The 26,961-nt window shown below is 43.7% G+C and overlaps 1 protein-coding gene and 1 long non-coding RNA gene across 10 annotated transcripts in view; one reads left to right on the top strand and one right to left on the bottom strand.

Annotated features, from left to right (window-relative positions):
• The window catches only part of Itpr1 (inositol 1,4,5-trisphosphate receptor type 1), a 343,520-nt gene that overhangs the window by 40,263 nt on the left and 276,296 nt on the right, over positions 1–26,961 (bottom strand). For all 9 annotated transcript variants that reach the window (XM_021224857.2, XM_013110375.3, XM_005066174.4 and 6 more), the window contains 7 exons: positions 22,018–22,140; positions 14,592–14,767; positions 9,793–9,957; positions 4,770–4,965; positions 3,301–3,393; positions 1,823–1,962; positions 1,225–1,390 (listed from right to left, as the gene is read on the bottom strand). In XM_021224857.2, coding sequence (XP_021080516.1) covers positions 1,225–1,390; positions 1,823–1,962; positions 3,301–3,393; positions 4,770–4,965; positions 9,793–9,957; positions 14,592–14,767; positions 22,018–22,140 — 1,059 coding nt within the window. The remainder of the gene's footprint in view (positions 1–1,224; positions 1,391–1,822; positions 1,963–3,300; positions 3,394–4,769; positions 4,966–9,792; positions 9,958–14,591; positions 14,768–22,017; positions 22,141–26,961) is intronic.
• LOC121136736 lies at positions 1,962–4,992 on the top strand. Its single transcript, XR_005873832.1, has 2 exons — positions 1,962–2,286; positions 4,723–4,992. It is a non-coding gene; the product is annotated as an uncharacterized LOC121136736 (long non-coding RNA).

Genomic DNA, 26,961 nt, shown 5'->3' with positions numbered 1-26,961 from the left:
TCCTTCTAGACGCTGGAATTACTCGTTTCATGCGGCAGTTCCCTACTTAGCTTGCAGCATGATAGGTACTATGCCTATCCAAGTCCTCCCTCCTAATTCTCACAGTGATGCAGAGAACGCCACTCACTTTACAGCTGGGGACAATGATCCAGTGTGTGTAAACTACTGAACGCAGGTGCTTGGTCAGTCAGCCGCTGAGGCTGGGTGAGAGTATGATGCACCAAGTCCAAGCCTTTAATTTTAAGAGACCTTTTCCTTTCTTTCCTTTAAAAAATAAAGAAAAATAAATACATTTATTTGAGACACAGTCTTACTATGCATCTTTGGTGTCCTGGAACTGGCTATGTAGACCAGCCTAGCCTCAAACTCAGAGATTTGCCTGTGTTTGCCTCCTGAGTGCTTGGATTCAAATAAAATTACACCATCCCTCAAACTCATGGCCCTTTATTTTACACACACACACACACACACACACACGTACGCACGCACGCACGCACGTTCTCACACTATATACATATATGTATGTGCATACGAGCTCAGGTGCCCATGGAGAGCATGGTGTTGGATTGCCTGAAGCTGAAGTAAGAACCTGATGTGAGCCACCACCTGGCATAGCTGCCGGAAGTTGACTTTGGGTTAGGTGCAAGAGCAGGGCAAACTCTTAACCTCTGAGCCGTCTCTCCAGCCTTCCTCCTACTCTTCTTTTTGAGACAAAGTTTTACTAGGTAGCCCAGGTGACCTGAAAGTTGCAGTGAGGTCACACTAGCACTGAAATCACAGCAATTGTCCTGCCTCGGCTTCCCAAGTGTTATGATCACAGGTGGGTGCCACCATGCCCAGCTCTAATGTTATTATTCCCCTGAAGCTTGATCCTGCCAGCAGCGACAGCTCTTCTTTCTAGTTGACTTAGAACTGGGCCAGAGGATCTCAGGATGCCCAGACACAGAAAGACCATGAGATATCTTAAATGTGTGACCACATTTCTACTCTCTAGAATTCAACTCCTTAAGGCAAACTGGCAACTACTGCCCAGAATTTACTGGCTTTTCAGACACTCCCCAGCAGAAGACAGGCTTAACAGAACTCTGCTGTTTGCCAAGAGAGGACAGAATGAAGTGAGTGTCCCAGCCCACAGACTGTTGTGTGCCCATCCCATCACAATGTGTGCATGTGCTCAGCCATGCTGGCCAGTGGCATGTGTGCCTGTGTGGGGCAGATACTCACCACAGATGAAGCATGTCGTCTTTAAGATCTCCTCCTTCTTCTGCTTCTCACTCCTCAGGTCAGCAAAGGTGTCAATGATGACCCCAAAAATCAGGTTCAGGACGATGATGATGACCATGAAGAAGAAGAGCAGGTCGTAGATTACCCTTGCAGCAAACAGAGGCTCCTGTAGACGAGAGATGTCACACTCAGGCAGGGTCCCCATTGCCCTTTACTCTGAAGAGGTCAGAGCCCAGCTCCAGGTGGACAGATGTCCACTTGGGCGGGAGTTACATTGGGCATCAAATTTTAAAACCCCAAACTATGTCTCTTTTTGATCCCCTGGATCTATGCTGTGAATTCTCCCAGTGCCGGGGGAACACAACCAGGAAGGGTCTGTGAGTGTGTTGGGGTGGCCAGGCCAATGTTACAGCAGAGCCTTAACGTGCCTTAGTGGGCATGTGTGGGGAGGGGCGCCGACTAACTTCTGCACAATGGCTTGTCACACTCCCAGATCATCTTCCACACTGACAGTTTACACTCAGCACCACCACAGTGCACCCCCACTGCCCGCCTCCACGCACCCCTGTGCCCTTTCTTTCCCTTGGGATCCGTTCACCTCTTTGGATGGCTTCCTGAGCACATCTCCTACTCCGCCCCCACTTCGCAGCCCGTGACTCAGAACGGTGACGATGCACATGAGCAGCGTCTCACACGTGTGCTCCTTCTCCTGTTCCGTTTCTTCCACAGGGAGCAGCTCTGTGAGCAGGGCAAGTCATAACACAGTTAAGACAGGAGGGGGAAAGAGATACTGTGATTCTACAGTGATGTTTCCCAAATGCCATCTCTCCAGCTGCCAGGCCCGAGAAATAAAACCAAGGAATTAAGAGTCAGATGTGTGCTATAAGAATTCAAACAGTGCTGTTCCCACTATGAAACCCTGCTAACTAACTTCTCAAGCCATGTCAGCACTGTCTACAAAGCTTCATACATCCCCTATTTGTGAAAATGTTCCACTGTCGTCCTACCTGCAAACAGAATAGTCTTCGGCCTAGACTGACAAGAAGGCATCTTGCTTCTCAGGTGGGTATCTGCCAGGTCCCCAACTGGGCATGCTCAAACGACAGACGCATGGCTGGATCTTACAGTGGGGTCGTGGCATCCATGGCTTTGCATTGGAGGCTGTTTGCCCCACTCTGCATCCGGCCTCGCTACCCTCTCGCTGCATTGCTAAACCAAGGTCTCCCTCTTAGTCTTTCGTTTTTATTTGTCTACTTTGTACTACTAGAGACTGAATCCAGGCAGGGCCTCACTCATGCTAGGCAAATGCTCTCCCACTGAGGGAAACTGCCAGCATCGCCCCACTGCTGTAGCTTCTGGTCATCCATTGACATTTCACCTGTGTAGCTTGACATGAGACCTATCAAGAGTCTTTCTGGGCAATGGAGAGATGGCTCAGTGGTTAAGAGCACTGACTGCTCTTTCAGAGGGCCTGGGTTTAATTCCCAGCACCCACATGGCACCTCACAACTGTCTGTAATTCCAGTTCCAGAGGACCTGACACCTAGGGAATAGCACCAATGCATGTAGAATAAAAATTACTATTTTTTAAAAGAGTCTTTCTGGAATCATCTCTTGCTGCTTTCTCCTTGCACACGACTATTATCTCTTTGAAGGAGTTTTACCATACAGCCTTTAGGGTACCTTCCTCCCCTCCTTTGCTTAAGAATCCTCAGTTTCTGCTGTGGCGCCTTTACCTCAATTCTCTGCTGGCTGCCTATCTTCTAAATGGCATCCTTACTGAGGCAGCATTTGGCTCTGAGGTCCCTCATTTACCCGTCTCCCTCTGGCTCCACTGCCATTTCCCACAGAACCACATGGGCTCTGTCCACAGTGGGCGCTCAAATCTGCAGCTTGTTTTTTCACACGTGGCTTCCTTTCCTGTCCATCTCTCTCGCTCTTCCAATGTCCCCCCTGTGCTGCTGGCCTCACTCCCAAGCGGTATTTCTGCTTTACTCTGCTCCAACACCACCTGCCTCACCTAAGTCGCCAAAGGAGTCTGATATTCACCTGGGGCTGGTGGCCATGCGGTCTTACCTTCTTTGGGTGCAGGAGAGGTACAGTTCTCCCCCGTCTCCACCCTGCACACATCCGAGTACAGGAAATCGTTTGCCAAACTCTCACCAGTTTCTGGGAAAGAGAAGGGAGTTTTGTGATGAACAATCTGGCAGCATATGGTTAAAATGTTTGAAGTCCCCAGTTCACGGCTGATTAAACAATCCTTTACATAAATAACACCCTCCAATACTGCATATAAATTCAAAGCACAGATGCAATTTACACGTTTATTTGGTGAGTTGGATGGGAAAAAAGCCAGAAACGTCAAGTTCTGTAGGCTTACTAACAGTATCACACTTAAATAGCACCTCTCCGACTTTAAAGACAAACATCTGAAACTCTAAGAGAAATACTATTGGGTGTACAGATTCCGGCAAGATCTGGATCATGCCTGCGCGGAAAGCAACGTGGGCATGAACAACACCTCAAGGTCTAGGCTGGTTTAGTTCAGAACCTGAAGGCAGGTGGCATTAAGTGCCACTTGGTGTCAAGTGAAGACTGAAGTTACACATCAAGATATACAACTCAGGGAGAAGGCAGCCATGCGTGGTGTGTCATAGCTGGTCTAGTATGTTACAACGACTCAGCCTGGCTACCTTTAACCAGGCGCTACTCACTAAGCATTGGCAGCTATTCTGAGAAAGAACACATAGGTATCATTTAAATATTGATCATTGTTTATCATTTGCAAATAGGAAATCACTTCCAGTTTTGTTATATATACACAGGAGCTCATTGTAAAACACATTTTTTTTTTCAAACAAGCTGGCAGTGTGGGTCTGCCTGTCCACATTAAATACACAGATATTAATCATAGCACTTGGGTGGTAGAGGCAGGAAGATAAAGAGTTCAAAGTCATCTTTGGCTACACAGTGAGATCAAGGCCAGCCTGAGCTCTATGATGCCCTATCTCATAAAATTCCAAACACAAAACAATATAAAAATGTTTCAATTAAGAGTGTGATCTTACGCCGGGCAGTGGTGGCACACGCCTTTAATCCCAGCACTCGGGAGGCAGAGGCAGGTGGATCTCTGTGAGTTCGAGGCCGGGCTGGACCGATAGCCTCCAAAACAATACAGAGAAACCCTGTCTCGTAAAAACCAAAAACCAAAAAAAAAAAAAAAAAAAGAGTGTGATCTTACTATTGTTATTCTGTGTTTTCTCATGTTATCAGTGTCTGTCTGTAAAGGTTTATAAGATTCATCCTATGTGTGGGGTACTCCACCTCACAGATGGACCACAATGCAGTGGAATGGCCTGTTATACCAGATTGCTCCCCCTTTCACATTGCAGTGAACATCACCTTTTGAATAACATGAGAATGACCTGAATTCATACTTCATATTCTGGTGTTATGGAGATATTTGTCTGCTAATGTCATGTATTTACTCCAATCCAGTTATAATCCTGTTAACATTTAAAAAGACTAGAGGATCCCAAACCCACCTGGAAGAGCTGTTTCATTGGGCAACTTGTCTACTTCCAAGATAAAGTCATCCTTGAAGAACAGATAGCCCACTATTGAGAAGAGGTAAACCAGGATCAGAGCCAGGACCGCTGTCAAGATGATGGACCGTCCATTGCGGGTGACACTTTTAATGACATTAAGCAAAGTCTCCTCTCTGTACACTAAATCAAAAAGCTTCAAAAAAACAAGATGATAGAACAATTTTTAAGAAGCCTGTGTTTAGGTTTATGTCAACATCATTTACTCTCTTGAAATTCAGAATCATTCTATAATTTTAACACATAACATGTTGCCTGTCTTCACAGTGAGAACTGAGATGGTAAAAATGAGGAAAAATAAACATAGAAGAGGAGGTGGCAATCAGTACCAACTTCAAACAGCACACAAAACAGGTTAGAGGTTCCAGAAATAGACACAGGAGTTTCAGAGAACAAGTCGGGGGGAGTATTGAGGGTCTTGGCATCCATCCATTTAGAATCTAATTCCTGAGCTTTTCCAAAGGACCAGCTACTTTGGTACCTGCCTGACTCCAGGAAGTGCAGTATCTAGTGGTGAAAGCAGGCACGTTAACAAGCTAGTGCAAATTGCAAAATCCCTGAGCTGCTGAGCCTCACATCTTAGTTCAGCTACTGATAGTCACTGGGCTTTGTTCTGTCCCGTCCCTAGCTTCAGTTTCATTTGTAGACTGGAGGATCAACTTCCTGATGAAGATACTGGAGTAGAGTCACATAGTACAGTTGTAAGGATGTCTACAGTAGTGACTTACCAGGAAGCCTAACCCCTGAATCTCCTCCCCTAGTATATAAGAGACCCCTGAAGGTTACACTGGGTTAGGCCTGACCCCTAACTAAGGGACATGCTGTCTACATGAGGAAGGCAGGATCCTTGAATGTCCATGTTGACATTAGAGAATCACAGGTACATTGTCATGAAGTAACCACAACAATTTGGCAGGGGAGCAACTAGAAGAGTGCTCTGGGATAACTCCTGGACCTAGAAATTTTTATTATTATTTATTTATTTAAATTAGAAATAATCTTATTTTATATATCAATCCCAGTTCCCTCTCCCTCCCATCTTCCTATGCCCCCACCAACCCCCCACCCCACCCCCTTCTGCTCTCCAGGGAGGGTGAGGACTTCCATGGGGGATCATCAGAGTCTGTCACATCATTTGGAGCAGGCCTAGGCCCTCCCCAGTGTGTCTAGGCTGGGAGAGTATCCCTCTATGAAGAATGGGCTAATTCATTTGCATTGATATTTTGCCTGCATGTATATCTGTGTGAGGGTTTCAGGTCGTGGAGTTAGAGACAGTTGTGTAGCTGCCATGTGGGGTACTGGGAATTGAGCCTCAGTCTGCTGAACGAGCAGTCAGTGCTCTTTACCGCTGAGCCATCTCTCTAACCCTTATTATTACTTTTTTAAGATGGAGTCTTCCTATGTTGCCCATGTTGTCAACACACTTTTCATTCTCCTGCCTCAGCTTTTTGATCATTTAGGATTATAGACACAGGCTGCCAGGCCCGGCTGAAGGGGCAGCGTTTTGTTTTGTTAATTAATGTGCCCTCTGTCCTCCTGTCTAGACAGCCCTGAAAGACTTGGTCTTCACTGTGGCTCTGGTAACTGCACAGTGAAGTTAGTCATGGGGAAAACACTGGGGCTCTAGACTCTGCTTTAGATTTACAGAAGATGCTGACTGAGCCTCTCAGGACCTTGTCTCCTCATCTGTAAAATGAGTGCATGGAAATGACTGATCTCTCAATGTCTTCCAGTTTAGAATTTTATATCTGAGGTCATTTTCTGGTCAATTAACTTCTCTTCCCCCCACCTAACTCCAATGTTTCCTAAAAGTGGGTGGAGTATGACCCTTCAAAGGAAGCCAAGAGGTAGCATTCAATCCACAAAGAGAATTAAAGACAGTTGCTCTTAGCATTGGTTCAATGTTGTTTAGCATCATAGTCTGAAGTACTAAGAGAATGTCACACAATGAACCAAGAGTTCTGAGGGCAGGGCCACAGATACACTACAGATCAAACCATAGAAGACTCTTAGGTTTTTTTTTTTGTGTTTTTTTTATAACTAATTTTGAATTTGAAACAAAAATTGACCCATGTTCAAAGTAGAAAATTTGGAAAAGATAGAGTACAAAGAAAAAAGCAAATAATGCCATCATCTGCAGACATCTATCCATGTTATTCCCTTCTTAAACATATAATGTATACATATTATTAAAATATTGTAATAATGACACATATAGCCACTCTCATGAGTGTTCAGGAACATTTCATGTCAATATGATCTCCTAGTAGTATATGGAAAGAATACATACAATATCAGTTTCTGATTAGTCAAGATGTTTTCAATTGTGTTATCAGAATTGCTGTTGTGATGAATATCTCTGGATATGTCTGTATACACACCTGTCTACTTATAGCTTTCTAATTTCCTAAAACCAATTCAAGCATGCTATATCAATTTATATTTAGTAAATAAAAATTTATAATCATTGTGTCCCCAAAGCTACCAGACCAGGAATTATTATGCTTTTTAACCTTTTCTCAAGTGACAGGTTAAACTCAGAACACCATGGATGTTTTAATGAGCTTGTTTTGGTTGAACACTTAGGGATGAACATGTCTTCATGTTTAGTGACCGTCTGGAGTCCCCATTCTGTCACCTGCTGCTTATGAACTTCGTACATTTTCATCTCAGGTGTTAATATTTTCTTAAGAATACAACTAGAACACAGACTTGAGGCCAGGTTCCGATAGTCTCTGGGAGGCCATGGCACTTTAATTAGGCCAAGGGATCATTGTCCCATCTACTTCTCCTCCTGGGTTGTCTAAGATGAGGGACGAAGCTCTGTCTACTGGGGGGCGGGGGTACTAGATTTCTCTGCTGGAGGCCTCTTTGTGTTGAACATGGGGGGGTTTGCTTTCTTTGTGGGACAATTTGAACAGCTTCAGTATTGTGTTTTGAGTTCTCACAGGACATATTTAGTTTTCTTTGGACAAGAAAAGGAGCTCACAGGCAAGCCAAGACTCAGAGAACCCCTAGAAGCACACAGGAAGCATTCACCATGATCTAGACTGACTCCACTGTGCTTCTATGCTAAGGAGGCGGGAGTTTTGAAAGCACAGGCGTGAACTGTAGTATGACATGCCAGTTTCACAGAGGCACAGGCTTATCCATGCTCTCAAGATGAATGTGGTTTGGACTTGGGGGCTCAACCTAACTGTGATTTAGGGCAAGAGTTACCTAACCTTACCATGCCTCATAATCCTCAGATGGGAACTGAAGACGTCATCACCTCAAAAGTAGGGTGAGAGTGTGGGAAAAGCATGTACTTGCAAAGAGGTAGCAGCTACCGTTTTGTGGCTGGTGAGGCTGTGAGGTAAGGAGTGTTCATGTCATCCTACTCTGTCCCTTGCATTTTGGAAGGGCCCTGGCTGGTTCCACAAATGACTCAAAAGAAAGGATGCAAATGAAGACAAGGAAACAAGATCAGCAGGAGGGAGACAGCAGGGAGAGCTATACTCCCACAGGGAGAGATGGCATGGGTCACAGGCAAGTCTGTCTCTTGGGAGAGAGAGACCCCCATGAGTAGGAACAAAAGAGAGGCCCCACTGATCTCTGTCCCTCAACCTAGGACAGACAGGAGTTTGCTGGACTGGTGGATGTAGGTCTCCTTGACTCACAGGCTGGAACTCTGTCTAGGGATGTTCTTGCGTGACACAGAAAGGTTCCAGAATAGATGCAGGGCTCTAAAGATTTCTAATGTAGAATGACCAAAATAGGCCACATAATGGCACTCACAAGTATATCCTGCACCCTCTTTGCCTAAAACCTCAAAGTATAGTCATAGAGATTCTGAAACTGGAGAAAATAATCCATTCCATTTAACTTGCCAGCATCTACCACTAATGGAATGAGCTAATCCTGGTGAATTCTTTATGATATTTTGTGTGAAGACAAGAACAGAGGACGACAAAGATAAGAATAGGTAGGCATCGTGTGGCTCTGCTTCTCTGGGGTGCTGACATGAAGAGTTGCATATGAGCCAAACAGTGTCCCTGCCAGGGAAACACATCCTTGTCGCTTGTTGCTTGTTAGTGAGGAACGGAAGACAAAAGCAAGCAGCTCAACCTTACAGATGGCACTTCCTTAAAGACTTTGCCATCTACCCTTTCTAAATCCCTCCCCCTCCCTCCCCCTCTCTCCCTCCCTCCCCCTCCCTCCCCCTCTCTCCCTCCCTCCCCCTCCCTCCCTCTCTCTCTCCCTCCCTCCCTTCATTTGTTAAGCCAATACTGAGGCCTTGGACATTCCTGATCTTCATATGTTTATATTTCTTGTATTTTCACCATAGTTCAAGTTTATGCTTCCTGCCATGTTACATAGGTACAATGAAATTTCTTACCTCCAACTTTATAGATCTAGGTTTCCTCTGACTACAGGACAGAAATCATTATTTCATTTGTAACTTAATCTGCTCCCAAGAAAGGGGACAGAACCAACTCACAGACTGTCAAGGCCTTAACCACCTGGCTCCATGGGAACAAGATCACTTTTATCTAACAAGCTCATTATCATGGGTCCTGGGGCTTTACATCTTACTCCTACCTTGGTCCTTACATAGCTTCATTGAGAAACAGATTCCAGGGGACTGTAGATGATAGTGTCAAACACATCCCTCTTAGCAAGTGCTGCCCAAGTCAGACAACAGTCACATATATAGAAAACATCTGAACCACATGGACACCTCTTCCATGAGTGTTAACTACAGGTGTGCACCACACAGGACCCAATGGGACTATGTACTGTCAGGTTCCCAGGAGCTGCCTTGTTTCCTATGTCATTTTTCTCTCAGATCCTCCTAAGACTGGATGCAGGTAGGGCTTAACATTATAGGACCAGGCTCACTGGCTGCTATTAGAAGGTGGGGTCTATGATAAGAGATGACTCAGTTCTCCGGGTGTGCAGTATGTGAACATCTGGCACTCACCAACAAACTATAGAAGAACTCATGTACGAAGAGGCCCATGGCACAGATCAGCAGATACAGCAAATGATAGAGGAACTCAACATCCAGAACCATGGCTCGGTAGCCTCTGGTGAATGTCCCACAGTTGCCCACAAAGCTCATCAGAAAGATAATTTTATTGCAGACCTGAGAACAGATGGTGGAAGGAAGAGTCAGACGGTGCAGACCATGCTCAACTGTGCGTGAGAACCTGAGAGGAGCCGTAGCACTGAGGGGCCACCAAGCCCACTCAAAACTGTCCTATGACTCCAAGTCATTCCATTACTTTGCTTTTCAGGCATATTACAAATTACACGGTAGTCAAATAATTTCGTGTGCACCAGTAATCAAGCAGCACTTGTGTGTGGCAAAAACAAAATTAACACATACTGAAATTACGATTTTCGAAATGAACCATTTCTAATATTCTTATATGAGTCAGTCAAACACAGAAGTCGCCTCTATCCATGAACTCTGTGATCAGCATGGGTAAGGCTCCGTGTCTAAGCTAGCTCCATTCCAGACATTACAGAGGTAGAACTCAATGAGAAGTGGACAAATTCTCATCTGTCTTTGTTTGCATGTTCACAAGTGAGATGAACATTTTTTTGAGAAACAAAAATAAGGTTCACCAGGAGGAGCTCTTCCTCTTGTACATCTTTCTAGGAATGACTTCTGATGTTCTCATGGGAATTAACTCTTTGCAAGAATCAGTTCTTGGGGTCTGGAAGCAGCTTCATCCTGGCCAATCACAATGTTCTATTCTTCAGGGTATAATGACTGTTTAAGGATAGTCATGACCAAATGAAGTCAATCAAACCCAGTGGCATTTCCCCTGGGATTATAGCAAGAGACAATTTTATTTTTTTTCTACTTACCTTGGCCTTGAAGAGTTATAAGCTCAGGGCTGCTGGCCTCTTCTTACCATATCACAGGTCATGGAACCATAACAGTACAGAGGACACAGCTAAACAAAGGGACATAGGAACTGGGCCCTGATGCCACTGTATCAGCCCCCATATTCAGCTATACCTGAAGCCAAGCTCTTGATTGCTGTGACAAAATGAACCAATGTATTTTCACTCTGCCTCAGCTACATGGGTTTCCTGACACCTATTATTGGGGGGGGGGCGCTCTGATACTGGCTAATACATTTGTGTTTGAATAGAAACCCCATGCTTGGAAGTCCATCTCTAGTAACATGTTAACCAAAAAGGTTGGAGAGAAAACTCTTTGGATGCACCCAGGAAAACCATCTTCCGCTACTCTAGCTCCCTTGGCATCAGGTGCACAGATATCCTGCCAGCTAATCTGTAGGCCAGTGTAAGTGATCTCTGACAATCAGATAAGTGAGGACTCCAGCACACACAGAGAACCTCTGGCTTTCTCAAGTAGGCTCAATATACAATAGGCCAGGTTTTCCCTGAGCTCTAACCATGTGTGTAAGAGTCCTTCACAGGGTAGCAAAGCATGGCTGACTCTGGATAATGGGTTTGGAGAGATGAGGGGTAATCATAATATATTTGACATCACAGAACCTCCAAACACACCCAAGTTTTAAAATCTGAATAGGCCAACAATCTACTTCACCTCACTTATCGTTCTCTTTAACGCTCACTGCTTTCCCAGCAAGTATCTCCAGTTCATGGCCTCAGCCCATTGCCCTATTCCATATTGACTCTGCTTGATCAGCTTCCTGCTCTGTCTCCAAGGCATTCTGTCCATACACATCACGCCTTTGCTTATGTTCTGAGAGCATCCATGCCTGCTTCTTCCAGCACAAGACTTATCCCCTTGTCCTAACCTTAACCCCAGTGCTCCACCCTTTTGATACCACCCCTAGCCTCCTCCCCAGGCTTCTTCTGTGTGTTCAGTTACCCATGCTTCTCCATACAGTGTAGGTGGTGTCTCTTGCTAAAAACAAAAACAAAACAAAATCCCTCTAAGTGGTTATTTATGATAGCTGTTCTGGCTTCCATAGCTAATGCATTGCAAATGATAATTAGTTGTCTAACTTGGGTGTTCTTGCAAGCGGTTTGTGTTAAAGATGTGTTATCTGTGGAATAATTAAAGGATAGAGCAAAAAGAACTAGACAGTAGATGGTAGACAGTCTCTGAGGTGCTACGAGTCTGCCCATCATCCATCTGATCATCCTGTATTCCCTTTAAACTTCTTCTCACTGCATGTGACACCTATGCCCCCTTCTCCAGAGGTGTCTCTCTTGGCCACTGTGCTCATGGATTTTAAAATGTCAGCACTAACATGAAAGGCATGTCTTGTCATCCCAAGCATGTTAAGTGAACAATGTGAATGCATTTTCACCTTAAAATCTTGATTGCTGCATCATTTTATTTTAGATGGTGGTCATCCATGACTGGAAAGTTTGTGGTTAAATTTGTCATTCTTAGGCTAGGGGGACGGCTCGGTTGTTAAAGTGTTTCCTATGCAAGCCTGAGTTTGATCCCCAGAACTCATGTAAAAAAATTCTTGTGTGGTGATGTGTGTGCTTGTTATCTCAGTGCTGGGGAGGCAGAGACATGCAGGTCCTTGGGAAGAGCTGGCCTAACCAAATCAGCAAGCCTTAAGCCAGTGAGAGGCATTGTCTCAAATAAGAAGGTGGGTGGTTCCTGAGGAATGACACCGAAGTTGACATTTGGCCTCCATATATACTGGCACAAACACATGAACACACATGAACACGCCCCACCCCAAGACCCAGGTGGTCTGAATGAGAATAGGCTGCATAGGCTCATATATTGAAAACTTGGCCCCCCAGTTGGTAGACTATTTGGGAAGGATTAGGAAGTGTGGAATTGTTGGAGGAAGTGTGTCACAGGGTATGGGATGGGAGTAGGGAGAGGATTTGAGGTTTCAAAAGACTACAGCCATTCCCATTTTGCTTTCTCTGCCTCCTGCTTGGGGCTCAATCTGTGAGCTTCCGGCTTTTCCTGCTGCCATACCTTCTCCTTGCCATCAATGGACTCCAACTTTCTGAAATCATAAGCCCAATGCTTTATAAATTGCCTTGGTTATGGTGTTTTGTCACAGCAACAGAAAAGCAACTAATACATATAAAAAATTTGTCCCCTTGGTTGCCCACCCAATCAAGACAGCAATACTTTCACTGCTTGAAGAAAGACTTTGCCGTGGTTTGTCAAGCATATGGCCCTGCCTTTTTGCCCACCTTGTGATATTCTTTCCTTCAGTTCTCTACCTTGTTTTCTATGTCTACACTATGACTCAGCCTTACCACACCTGATCAAAAGCCCCGCCAGAGCACCCAAGGGCCTGCTGCCTACAGCACCTCCCACCCCAGGCTATATAACCCGGTGAATGAACTTCTGAGAATGCCTCTGTACAAACCATCTTGCTCGAAACACTGCCAGCACTTCCTACCAAGGTGAAGAGAGTCTCCCAGCATTTATTCCTTATAAAAATTATTCCCAACTGATAACGTCTACAAAACTACCGGCTAAAGTGTTTTGGAAACATGACTGTGTTCTCTTCCTCGGAGATTCGTGATCATTTCTGTAGGCCTCTGGCAAGGCTTACAATTACACCACTCTTAATTTTGTTGGACCTAGTACTTCCTGTATGGATTTTACCATGGGACCTTTCTTTAATTTCTCACTTAACATTTACCACCACAGGTTGATATTTTGGAAATAGATGTGGACCTGGAGGATGAGGTACAATGGATTTCCCCACCCAAAACCCACTCTTGCTCTGTTGCTCTACTTCAGTCTGTGGGGCCTAACATAAGCAGTGTTTTTCTGAGACTTGCACTTCCTGGCCTCACCTTTCCTTTCTTTAAGGCACAACTTTATATGGTGGGGTGGCAGACACCCATAATCTTATTCTGGAAGGCTGAGGCAGGAAGATCATGAGTTTGAGGCCAGCATGGGCTACATAGTGAATATAAGACCAGCCTGGGCTACACAGCAAGTTCAAGACTAATTTTTATATACAGCAAGACTGTCTGAAAACAAGAATCCAAATCCACAAAATTCACAATTTCAACCCCAGTGCCGTTCTCTGAGCTTATCTTGCCAGAATCCTTGTTGCCTTTGCTGTCTGAATACATGGACATGGTGTGGTAATACCTTTATTTTCTGACACTTCCATTTTTATACTCACCTCAGTTTTCTTATATGCTTAGAATAGGAACCCAAACCAAAGGAAGGTACCTTTAGATTCCCATGATACCTTTCAGCCTGAATTTCTCTTTTCCTCCAAAGTCCTGTGCTATCTACAGCTTTCCACCAGCCATCACCATTTCCTGAGGACCCTTGGCATCTCTTCAGCTATAATGACAGCATTCCTCTGTGTTCCACTGACATCTAAATAGCGATCTCTAATTCTCTTCTCTCTCCTCTTGTTCCGTCTGATTTTTAACAGTCCCTCTAACCTCTTCTCTCTTTTCTTAGTGAGCCTTTGAGAAGTGAGAGCTATGCTAATATTTGATCATTTGACTTACTGGCTAAAAACCTATGGTCTGAACAAACCTTTGGCCTGACTAGCCAAATTAAGTTAAGTTTCCTCTGCTGCTATCATTACTGTCTAGTTCTTGAGAGGGCTACTCCCCAGGAAAGGGCCTGTTGAGGCCCAAAAGATGTCCTTGGAGACTCAATTTACCCTGAAGAGGTAAAAAGAAGATGCCAATCTAACAGTCTTTTATTTATTTCTGGATTGAAAACACATGTTAAGACGTGAGGGACCAAATGAAAAACATTCCTATTAAATCATACAAGAGTTGTGCTATAAAGAGATTCATACTTACATTGAAAGCTCCCAGCAGAAACAGTGTGGGCTGTAACCCAACTGAAAATATTAGCCGTAGGATTGTGGAAGCAATTAAGGCCCGGATGCCATGGGGCTTGGGCAGAGCGATGACGATTGCCAGAGAGATTAGCATGGCTGTCCAGAGGAGGCCTGACCAGTGTGGCTCTAATGTTCCTGGAAAGACAAAACAGAGTTCTTTGGAATTTGTTTTCATGGCATCTGGGTGACAGATTACGGCAGGTATAATGACACCTTCTTCAGTTACCTCTCTCAACTATGTTGTTCTGATTTTTCACCTCAAATCCTCAAAGCTTCACTGTTTTTAGACTTCCAAGGCATCATTTATGTTTCTTCTGCCTGGAAAACTTTTTGGTGCTCCTGAGTTCAACAGACATATTACTGGTACTTTTTGGCAAGCCATTCCTACTCATAAAGAACTTGCGAAGTGTTCTCCCCATACTTCTTGGTCATTCCTATAGGCCTGGCATGCTGGCACAGCTATCTACCCACTGAGGTACATTCCTGGCTCAAATGTGGTTCATTTCTTTCCTTCCTTTTTAAAGATTTATTTCTTTTTTAAACGCACTGGTGTTTTGCTTGCATGTGTGTCTGTGTGAGGGTGTCAGATTACTTGGAGCTGGATTACAGACAGTTGTAAACTGCCATGTGGGTTCTGAGAACTGAACCCAGGTCCTCTGAAAGAGCAGCTAGTATGCTTAGCTGCTAAAACATCTTCCCCAACTCCAAATGCTATTTTCTGTTTTTTGTTTTTTTATTTCAAGAGAGGGTTTCTCTGTATTGTTTTGGAGGCTGTCCTGGAACTCACTCTTGTAGAGCGGGCTGGCCTTGAACTCACAGAGATCTGCCTGCCTCTGCCTCCCTAGTGCTGGTATTAAAAGTGTGTGCCACCAATGCTCAGCATGCTGCTATTTTCTAATCATCGTTTTACTAGTCTGACTTCTGTCTAGACTCCAAATTCCCTGGCAGAGAGGATACACCAGACAACAAATAAAACTGATCTGTAGGTCCTAATTCTTTTTTGGAATGGAGGAACTGGAAACCTAATCTTGCTTTCTATTAAAAATATGCAAAGGAAATTTGCAGGTTCCATGGTGCAATTTGATTTCCTCAAGGGAAGGAGCAAGGCAACTTCTGGCTCTTGAGCATCATTTACAGTTAGATTATCCCTGTAGTCAACGAGGTTCTACCAGTTTTTGTCATCTCTTGCTATTTCAGGTTCTATTTAGAGTGTCCCACGAGATGTCTTGGTTACATAACATGAGCCAACATGGCTAAAAATACAGTTCTGTAAAACACTCATTAAAAAAAATTAAAACACCCCTATTGCAAATGCTGTCACATTTTGAGTCTCCCTCGGATGTAAACAAGCAGCACTACATGATTCAGGACACTTATATAAAGGGATTTTTCTTCTTTAGAATGGTCAGAAGTGTAGCACAGCCCCAGAAGAGGTAACTATGCAGGTGGCTGCTCTTTCTCTGGCTAAGTCACACCCACCCAGAGGCATTTTCTCTTCAACAACTGTCCCCCTAGAGCCAGCTACTTGTCTTTTTTTTTTTCACTTTTGGTATTCTTGAGAAGATAAACTGGTTGAAAATGGGCACAAAGTGGCAGTTTAGATCTCCAGTATCCATGTTAATGTTGGGTGGGTGGGATGGCTCTCCTGTAAACCCAGTCGAGTAGGAGGTTGAGACAGGAAATCCTCCCAGCGAGCTTGCTAGGTGGACTAGCACAGGGGTGGGTAAGCCAGCCCAAAGCTGTGAGCATGGGAGAGCTGCCCCATTTCTCATCTGTCTTGTGGTGGCTTGCGGAGGGGAACGAAACCCTCCTCCATGCTCACCAATGCCTAGGATAGGTGGGAGAGCAGGCCCTGCATCCCAGCAGGGCAGAACAGATCCAGCCCTTTTAGTGGAGGTGTGGGTGAGCCACCACTGAAATCGTAAACATGGGAAAGTTGTCCCCATTTCCTATCTGGTGGACCGACCATATAGCTGCTCAGGCCCAGACTCAGGGTTATGACTTGGCCCACCCCACCATCTACCTCATCTGTGATCTGCTGGAGCATATAAAGGAACTTGACCCACAGACCCAAAACTGCAGGATCTCCACAATACAGGGCACCAGTGGGATGTCCAGGAAGAGTCCTAGTGGGGGTCCAGCATTGAATGTGTAGTGGAGACCAAGGGCCTCAACCAGAACAATGACTCTTTGCAATGAACACTTGTATGTAGAGGTGTATGGACCAAGGAGTACATGGTATGACTTGGGCTACACTGCAACTTCCATTTATTTATTTATTTATTTCTCTGGAATCTTCTTTTACTCGGTGGGGGGGTGCAGGAGCAGAGGGAGAATGCAAGGGGACATGGAATGAATGGGATCAAGATATATGATATGAAAAACACATACATTTTATGAATTAAAAAAGAAATGGGCACAAAGACATAAAAGGTTTATGGAAACTCAAAATGTGGGTTCTGGTGGCATATGTATCATTTTGTGCACATTTAACAATTGTCAGGCATCATATTCTCTCTCCTGTTCTCATTAATTATCATTTATTCAGTCCCCTCTATCAACCTATAGGGTTGGTGTAGTTTCTCTAAAGGTAATCCAGGTTTTATCTATTTTCTCCAAAGTGACATAGAAAATGGCTAGAAGTTACATGCTTCTAATGTTAATAGTCTGTAGCTACTATTAAAAAATACTCACTGTAAACTCATATCGAGAATTTTGGCAGTTTGTAGTCATATGGCCATCATAGGATATTGTCACCACAATCAAGACATAATGTGCTCACCCTGACAAACATGAGCATCCTGACAGATTTCCTGGAGCTCCTTGCAGTTTATATGTTGCCCCACCCTATCCCCAGGCTACAGAGTGTGCTTTCTGTTACTATAATCTTGCATTTCTCATGAAAATGGGGAAAGAACTATATTAGTAGGTAGTCTTTTGTGTGTAACTAATAAGGTTACTCCTACTTCATTGTTTTTATTGCTGAGTTACTATGGATGTATCACAATTTATTTATTCACTCAATAAATGAATGGATTTTTGTGGTCATCCCAGTGTAGAGATATTCAAAATGATGCCAGTAGAACATTCAAATGCAAACCTTAGAGTGGAATTGATGCTGTCATTTCCTTTGTTGTCTTTTATGTATAATGTGCAACATTGTGAGACACTGACATATTGTCTTCCAGAGAGGCTGTACCCTTTTTGCCTTTCATTAGTCCTTGATTTTGACAGTCTTTGTTATTTAGCCATTCTAGCAGGTCTGTAAAATATATTAGTGTCGTTCCAATTTGCATTTACTGACAACTCATGATGTTGGCTATCTTCTCATGTACCTACTTGGTCATTCTTAGATCATCTTTTGTTATGTATTTGGGCAAATACCTTGCCCATTCTTTTACTGAGGTTTTTCTTTTCTGTTACAGTATTTTACATGTTCATATACTGCATTTAAATATATTCTTTGGGAAGACTGTCTCCCATTCTCTGGCTTACCTTTAATTTTCATAAATGTTTAAAAACCATTTTAAATAGATTTATTTTCTTCCCTCCCTTCTCCTCCTCCCTCCATTCCTTCTGTCCTTCTCCCCCCCCCTTTATTTCTTTCAATGGCTAAAGACAACATCACACAATGTTGCTTTGGTTGGCCTAGAATATTTTGGGCCTGAATTCACAGAGCTCTCTCTGACTTTGATTTCCATGTGTTGGGATTAAAAAATCCATACAACTAGGCCTGGCTTTCAAAGAGATTCTTAATGTCGTAGCCATAAATGTGGCCAGTACAACACTTGCACCCAAGTACTGAAGAGGTCAATGTAAGAGCCTGTTCTTTCCTCCCTATTAACATGGTACTGAAAATTAGTGCTAAACTCCAAGAGACTGGGTCTAGAAAGAAATCTTGGAGACAGCTGGAGAAATGTGAATTTGGATTATTATAGAATCTACTGTTAGTTTTGTTACATATGATAATGGCATGGTGGTTATATATATTTTAAAATATGCTTATAAGTTAGAGGAACACTGAAATATTTATGGTCAAAACAACAAAATGTCTAAACTTCTCTAAAATATTTCAAAAATATAGTAGGGGGCTAGAGGAAACAAGTTTAGCAAAACGCTAATTGCTCAAGCTGGGCTGATGTACATGGCAGTTTGTCATGCTGTTCCTTCCACTAATGTGTAAGTTAAAACATTTCAATTGTAAGAAAATTTAAGGAGCCACACTGTCTTTACTTGAGTCACCATAACATGCTCATAGACTGAACAGTGTCTGACTCTGCACCAGTTCTGTGCTTCCAATGGGTTCAGCAGGCTGAGGAGATGCTTTGGCAAAGGAGCTTTTAAGGCCACAGCTGCCCTTGGCTGCTACGATCTCATAAGCTACAGAACCATAGAGCATTGCACACAATAAGGTTGTTCTGCACATCTAAGAGGTACATTTTAGCAATTTTGTTTTTAGAATGCAAGAAACAGTGATGTAAACATACACAGAACATTTTATTTTGGAAATGCTGGAGATCAAATTCTGGCCTTGGTCATGCTTGGTAAACATTCTACCACTGAGCTACACCTATAGAGTCTAACACATACTGATTTCACATCAGCATTTTTAGGTTAACAGACCACATCTTTCTGAGTAGTATAAATACAACCATTTACCTGAAAACAGTTGGTGTTGAGCACAGAAAATTCCCATAGTACATGTCACAAATGGAAGAATTCACTTTGATAGTGAACTGCTGCTTCTAAGGTAACCTCAGTCTCCGGATCATTAAAGGGGATTTGTAGGTTGGATTATCCTCCTCTCTGAAACTGCTTTCCAGTTAATCCATTGGCATGAAGCTCTAAAGCCCATGGCTGGGAATCACACATGGAAACATTGTTTCCTTCAGATTAATGAAGATGGGTGCCATATCCAGAGTGCACAGCTATAGAGTTGAGAAGATCTTAAGCATCATCTCATTCAGGGGGTCTCAGATTTGACTGGTAAGGGTTTAGGCTTCTACAACTAATTTGCCAGAACCTTCCTGGCATTCCTGAAGCCACACCAAAGTCTTAAATCTCAGCATCCTCACTGTGTCAGCATCTAGAAATATAGGGACTATCAAGGAGTAACCAAAGAGGCCTGTGCAGAGTCCAGTGACCAGCAAACCCATATCTAGAATTCCACAGTATAAAGGCTAATACTAAAGGGTGTGTGTGTGTGTGTGTGTGTGTGTGTGTGTGTGTGTGTGTGGAGGGGGTCAACTCATTGTCCCCAGACACTGACCTGAATGCCGGTACAATCAGTGATGAAAGCAGTCAAGTGAATCATAAAAATCTGTTTGAAATATTTTCACAGGGATGGAGGGCACATCAAAGCACATACAAAGAAATGGCTGGTTAATCTTCTTGGATGAGTACAGTAACTTAGTAACTTCACTGAGTTGAAAGGAGACCTGGGTAATCATCAATGCAGGTCTGTACTGACTCCCTTACTGCTCTCACCTTTGCTGAATAACATCCTAGCTAAGGGACACTCCCCCCACTTCCCACACAGAAGAGAACTGTAGCCTTGTGTTCCAATCAAACTTCTTCAAACAGAAATACTCATGTCTCATGATTCAGCATTTAAAGAAAAAAAGCCCCTGGATCTGTATTTAGACCAAGCTTTAGAGGAGAAGTAACCAAGTAAATGATGCCTTTAACCTAAGTCCAAACAGAACAGTGAAGTTCTTGAAAGGGTATTATACAGTGTTATTTTAAAGTTGGTCCTTAAACAAACTTTTATTATACATATGCGGCTTAGATCTACAACTATAATATTCAGTTCAAATATTCTCAGTGTTTTTCTGGATCTGACCGAGGACCTCTTTATCCCACTAAGTTTCATACGGATGCTGCTTGCAGGTTGCTTTATCTAAAGGCAAAGTGGCGTGCCAAAAAGTGCTGGCGCACAAGTCAGCTAAAAACTGAACCTCGCTGGAGACCGAGATGCATGGGATTATGGCTCTATGCTAGAGCTCTTGCCTAGCATGTATGAGGTCTTGGATTGCATCTTTAATGTGGTGAAAAGGAGGAGGCATGGATAGCTAATAGAGGGGGAGCATTTCCTGTCTGTCACCAGAACCCCATAATGCCAGTGGCTCTAAAATACGTTATCAAGCTGAGGGTCCCCCAATAGAAAAATGTTGTCCTAAACCGTTTGCCTTTTCTCATCAAAACACGCAGATGGCTCATGCGGAGGCCTAGAAGGAGATGGTGGGTGGGGGAAATCCACGAATGGTAGCAGGCAGCTCTCCACAGTCTAAACATTCAAGGAGCACTGGCTACAGTCTCAAGACCTGCCTCACCCCTGACCCTTGAAAGGGAAAAAAGATTCCAGAAGTTTCTTACAGTCTTTATTCTGAAAACCATGCCAGAAGTATGGTGTGGGAAAACATACAGTGGACTGATTACAAAATGTCTATGCTATAAGATCAGCTCTACCACTAACTAGCTTGGCACACTGTGTCTCTCAACTTCTCAGACACATGCTTTCCCCATATGCAAGACATGATGCTTAAGACAATTTCTGACAGGCTCCATAGCTTTCCTTCCTCCTTTTTTTTCTTTTTTAAACTATTTTGAGTTGATTTAAAAACAAATCTTCGGTAAAAGCTACTATATTTCATTTTATCTGGAAATGGGTAATCTAGAAACTAGGATCCTAAATGGCACCAATGGTTTCAGTGATATAATAATTTAAGACCCAATTTATAGCCTTCCTGTTTTTATCAGCTGTTTCCTTGAAATTAAAGATACTAATCCAGGCATGGTAGAATATGCCTGTGTGCCGGCTAGTTTATGTCAATTTGACACAAGCTAGACTTGTTTGGGGAGAGGGAAACTCAATTGACAAAGTGTCCCCACCTCTGAATGGGTTCTGAAAATCAGTATTCTCAGACTTTAGGGTATTTTGTTTTCTTCTTTTCAAAAATATGATTCTAGTAACATTTTATTTTTAACCTGGATGCCAATGGGATTCCCTAGTATTTAATTTACTTAAGAATATCTCAAAATGAAGTACAAGTCTGTGTTTCTCTCAAAAACTTCTGTTAGCAAAATCAAAAAGTAGGCTGAGCAAGCCCAAGAGGAGCAAGACAGCAAGCAACACTCTCCCATGGCCTCCTCTGCTTTATCTGGGTCCTGCCTCCCAGTTCCTGCCCGTATTTCCTTTTGTGATGGACTGTGATGTGCAAGTGTAAGCTGAAACGAACCTTTCCTTCTCCAAGTTCCTTTTGGTCATGGTGTTTTATCACAGCAATAGAAATCCTAAGTAAGATGAATGAAGCAGGAGAGGAGGATCCTGGGTTACAGGCTAGCTTGTGCTGTATAGCAAGGCCGTTGTACAAAGATATGGTTACCTCCACGCACTCCTTTGAATGGGTAGAAAAATGCCACCAGCAGGTTCATGAGGACGGCCAGGTTGAAGGAAATACTGCTCCAGAAAGACATGTTGCGGGCACACCAGTACAAGACAGGCTGGGCTGTGGGAACAGATGAAGTCTGTGAGGTTGTTGATGCTGACATGCCAGAGTGCTAGAGTTCGGCATGGCCCTTCCTCCTACTAGACCCCCACAAGTCCACTTTTGTTCCCAGTTTTGACCACAACAGTAAGAACGATAATTTGTTTCCAAGCTGGCACACAGCGACCTGACATTGGGTCATTGGAGAATTCACTAACAGAAGAAGAGAAGGGCAAAGGCTGGGTCAGCTGAAAGCCCTGCATGCCCCAGTCAGCTCCACCAGTTATGGAATCTGAGGTTATCCAGAGTTCACACACTATGATTCTGGGTCTCCCCCAGACCTCCAGTAGCAGATGAGATGCTCAGAGACCCAAGAATTCAATCAGTCTTTTAGAAATGTCAGGGAGACAGAACATTCAGAGTTGGCCCAGCCAAGCCTCTGATAGGGCCTGGTACCATTTTCTTGGCTGAAAACCACTAATTCCCCAAAGAGGAACAGTTACCCCCTTTTCACCATTGAGTCACTTGCCATTTCCCTCAAATGGTACAGTTGATCTCAAAACCAAGGAAATGGGGACAGCAGGTGGCTGACCACGGTCAGCAGTGGAGTTCACATTTCCAAAGGCTCCAGGAGAGAAAGGATATGTCACAAAGCTATTGCCAAGGGGCAGGGGACACTTTGCACATCACAATCTTCTCAAGCCATTGTTTCTGACTGATGACTCCATGCTACGGAAGTCACAGAAGTAACTGAAGTGGCCATGTAGGGGACAGCTTCCATAAGACAGTCTCATTATACATGAGTTCACACCCCTACCCACACCCCCAGAGAAGAGTACAGGGTAGGTGAGCCAGGATCTCTACCATGAACCACCTCCCTACCAATGAAATCTTCATTTAACTTTAGGACAGCAGCCAATGACAAATTCAATGACCCTATAATGATGCCTGCAACAGCAGCCAAGCCTTTGGAAACTTCCATCCAAAGAAAGTTATGGAACAATTAAAGAGGTCTCTGTAATTTAGTGATTGTTGATATCATGTTGGAACTTGGTCACAAGCAATGTTTCAAAACTGTTGAGTTACAGAGCTATGAGCAATCGTCTAGTTTGAAATTCTTCATTTAAAAAAATAAGAGAAATCAATGCCCAGAAGTTGAGGAAGTACTGTGGTCTCATTTCCCTAATCAGTGACCATCTGGAATCAGTGAAAGGGGTAAAGACAGATGGCTAATGTCACCATCCAATAGAGCTGACTGAATCCTGTCAACTTCCAGGTAGCAATTTAATATTTTGTAAATTAACTGATGAAACAAAAAGAATATACTTTTTGAGACAGGGTCTCATGTAGTCTAAGCTAGCCTCAAACCAGCTATGTAGTTTAAGATGACTTCAAGCTTCTTATCCTCCTGCTTCTTCTAATCTGAGTGTTGGGACAACCATGCTTGTTTCCTTGTGCTGGGGATCAAACACAAGGCTTCATGTATGTTAGGTAAGCACTGGATAACTGAGTTACACCCCTAGTCTGCTGAAGCACACTGGGGAGGAGAACTCCTCTGGACTGGCGGCAATAGCTACTGACACTTCTTTGGGGACTGATGTCCACTTCGGATACACGTAACAAAAACAGGAAGAGAACTGGAGCGATTACTGGGAGAAAGCTGGTAACTGCTGAAGCTCAGTGACAGGTTCAGGGAAAGTGACAGCATCCTCATGTGTGCAACAAGAGCTCATAAGAAGTCCAGGAAAAATATAAGAAGCTGGTGGAAATCTGTGATGGTCCATGGAAGCCAGAATTCCCTTCATGGGAACATGTCCCCTTCGTACAACTCCAATAAATGGCCTTTAACTAGGGCATGTAGTTTATGAATATATCTAATTTCCCAAAGCTAACATTCTTCTTCTTTTTTTTTTTTTTTTTTGGTTTTACGAGACATGGTTTCTCTGTATTGATTTGGAGGCTGTCGGTCCAGCCTGGCCTCAAACTCACAGAAATCCGCCTGTCTCTGCCTCCCGAGTGCTGGGATTAAAGGCTGCGCCACCACTACCCGGCAGCTAACATTCTTTATACCTGCTTTTTGAATCTGAACAAATAAATAATCAGTACTGTAGTGTAAATAGTTATTTATGCAGGTGCAAGGAGATAGGTAAACACCCACAATATCTTTACACTTCCCATGGTTCATGAGCTATGTCCCATCCTTCTCCAAGCTGTTCTCCCACTTGCCTTCCCCACATACTTTGCTTCTATATTCCAACCTAGCTGTAGCGCCCACAAACACATTGTGCCCTTCAGCACCCATGTACTTCTTCCCTCCCTCTGTTGTGATATACACACATGCTCCCAGTCTTTGATACAACTCTTTCTTTGACGGAACGCACTAAGAGGGGCAGCTAATTCCATTGTCCTGAGTATGATTGTATCAGTGCTTTGCTTCTAACACGCGGAAGACACTGCAGGTGCTGGCATGAAGTTTCTGAGAACAAGTCATAAAAACTCTGTGCCTTTCTCCCCACACCCACTCTTCAACCTTTTACTCTAAGGAAAGCAACTGTTGTGTCATGAGGGCATGTGAGACTCATGGAAAGGTTTCTGTATAGAAGAAAGGAATCCCCTGATTCTAGAGCTGCTAGAGAGTACTGAGAAGTGTATTCGTTAGGGTTGGTACATGCTCAGATGACAACAGCCCTGGATGGTATCTCAGTGCTACTTAATGAGAGACCCTAAGCCATAGCCATCCAGCTAAGCCACTCCCAAATTCCTGACCATGAGAAACTGTAAGAAAATGAGTATTTGCTGTTTTAAGCCACCGTGTTTTGGGAATGGTTAAAGCAATTAACATACCTTCTATGGTAAGCAAAATAACGCCCAGTCAAATGTCCCAAACCTGAGTCTTCAGCTCATGAATGTGCTGTGCCACATGAAAAGAGACTTATAACGTCTTCTACATGAGGAGAGGAGGTAGGAGTCTCACTCAGAGGGATACAGCCTGGAAAAGGCTCTCTTCCACATTGCTCCCTTTGAAGATGGAGAAGGGCTCATAACCCAGAAATACAGGCAGCTTTTAGGAGTCTTAAAAATGCTGGGGGTGATGGCATGAACCCATCCTACCCATACCTTGAGTTTTAACTCCATGAAAACCTCACCAGACTCCTGACTTCCAGAGTGGCAAGATAGTCCCCTTAAGTTGTTGTAAACATTGTAAACATTGGAGTCTGGGGCAGTTTGTTATAGCAGCAGTAGGCAGTGGATCATACCTCCCCTCCTTCCCAATCTTTTAGGCTGTGCCTACCTACCCTGCAAGATGTCACCACCATCCCTCTTCTTTCAAGTCTTCATTTCCCATACTTCTGATTATAGCCCTGATCACCATCAACTTTGCATTGTAGCCACTTAAAAATATGCTATGTTGTCTGCCTCCTCACAGATCTTTAGTTCCCAAGGAAGAAGTGTACACATCGCTAAATCCCCCAGTGTACCTTGCAGCGTGTTTTCTTTTACTAAGGACTGTAATTTAGCTGGCTTGATAGACTTGCCACACAACAGCAGAAAGGTAGAATGCCAGCACCCAAGACAGACAAAGCTATTGAAATAACTGCATCGGGGCATGTCTTGGTCACACTGGTTCCTGGTTGTTTGTTTTAAAGAAACCTGGCTTTTCTGGATGACTTACAGCTCCACACAAACAGCATTTCCCACCTCTAATGTGATAAGCATGAGGGAAAATTCCCAGCAAGAAATGGTCAGCATAAGCAACTAGCTGAGCCTCCTCTTGCTCTGTCTTCCAGGCACCACAGCCTAGGGTCTTCTCTTCAGCAGACATGATCTTCAGATGTCAGAAAGGGATGGCCTAAGAAGACTGTACACACAGAAGGACGTGTGTGTGTGTGTGTGTGTGTGTGTGTGTGTGTGTGTGTGTTTCAAGAATAAAGCAGGAAAGGGTTTCTGAAGAGCTAATCAAATTGGGTGTTATATTCTTACAGTAGATAAAACTAATTTCTTCTAAAAAACCAGATTTATTTATCTCTATTTTATGTTGTATGAGTGTTTATCGTGCATGTGTGTATATGCTCCATATGCATGTCTGGTGCTCAAAGAGATCAAAAGAGGCTCCAGATCCCCTGGAATTGGAGTTCCAGATGGTTGTGCAGGTGCCATGAAGTGAACTCAGTTCCTCTGCAAGAGTAGCCAGTGCTCTTAAGTGCTGAGCCATCTTCTCCAGCCCTATACTGATTTCTTAACACTAGAAAACACTAATATCAATAGCTAAATAGACACTGAGGGCAAATTGGCTACCGATTTCTTGTCACACCAGTCACAACCTTCGTAACTTCACCCAAAGGTAAGGTAAATCAGCCTCACAAACATGACAGAAAAATCTCCCCTGCACACTTGGTAAAGCAAGCTACTTAGTGAAAAGAAGTGCGTTCCATTTTAATGCTGCTACTAATGAGTAGATCTCTCCCCTTCCTATATACTTGGAATGTTTAATTCACTTATTATTTTCTATTTTCTCTTAGTAGATAGCTTTGAAGCCAATTAAAACATTTTCAGATGACAAGTAGAGTTGCTCTTAAACTTTCCTAAAACAAGCTCTAGTTTTCAAAAACAGAAGGGCTGATGTAAGAGAAGGCACTAGCTGCACTTCAAGAAAAATCTTGGAACAATGAGATGGCCTTCTGGGGTAAATGAGTCTTTACTGCCCAGCAGATAGCTGAGGGTCTGGAGGGTCTGGGATGGTCAAGCCACCTGCCCTCTTCCCCCCCCCCCCTCCTTGGGGCTGAGGACCGGCTAGTACTCTGGATTGCACAACTCTTTGCCATGTGTGACTCCAGGGTGGAG

This window comes from Mesocricetus auratus, unplaced genomic scaffold (genome assembly GCF_017639785.1).
Source record: "Mesocricetus auratus isolate SY011 unplaced genomic scaffold, BCM_Maur_2.0 Super-Scaffold_100676, whole genome shotgun sequence".
Taxonomy (NCBI): domain Eukaryota; kingdom Metazoa; phylum Chordata; class Mammalia; order Rodentia; family Cricetidae; genus Mesocricetus; species Mesocricetus auratus.
Note: the sequence above shows the minus strand (reverse complement) of the source record. Positions and strands in the feature narration are given on the sequence as shown.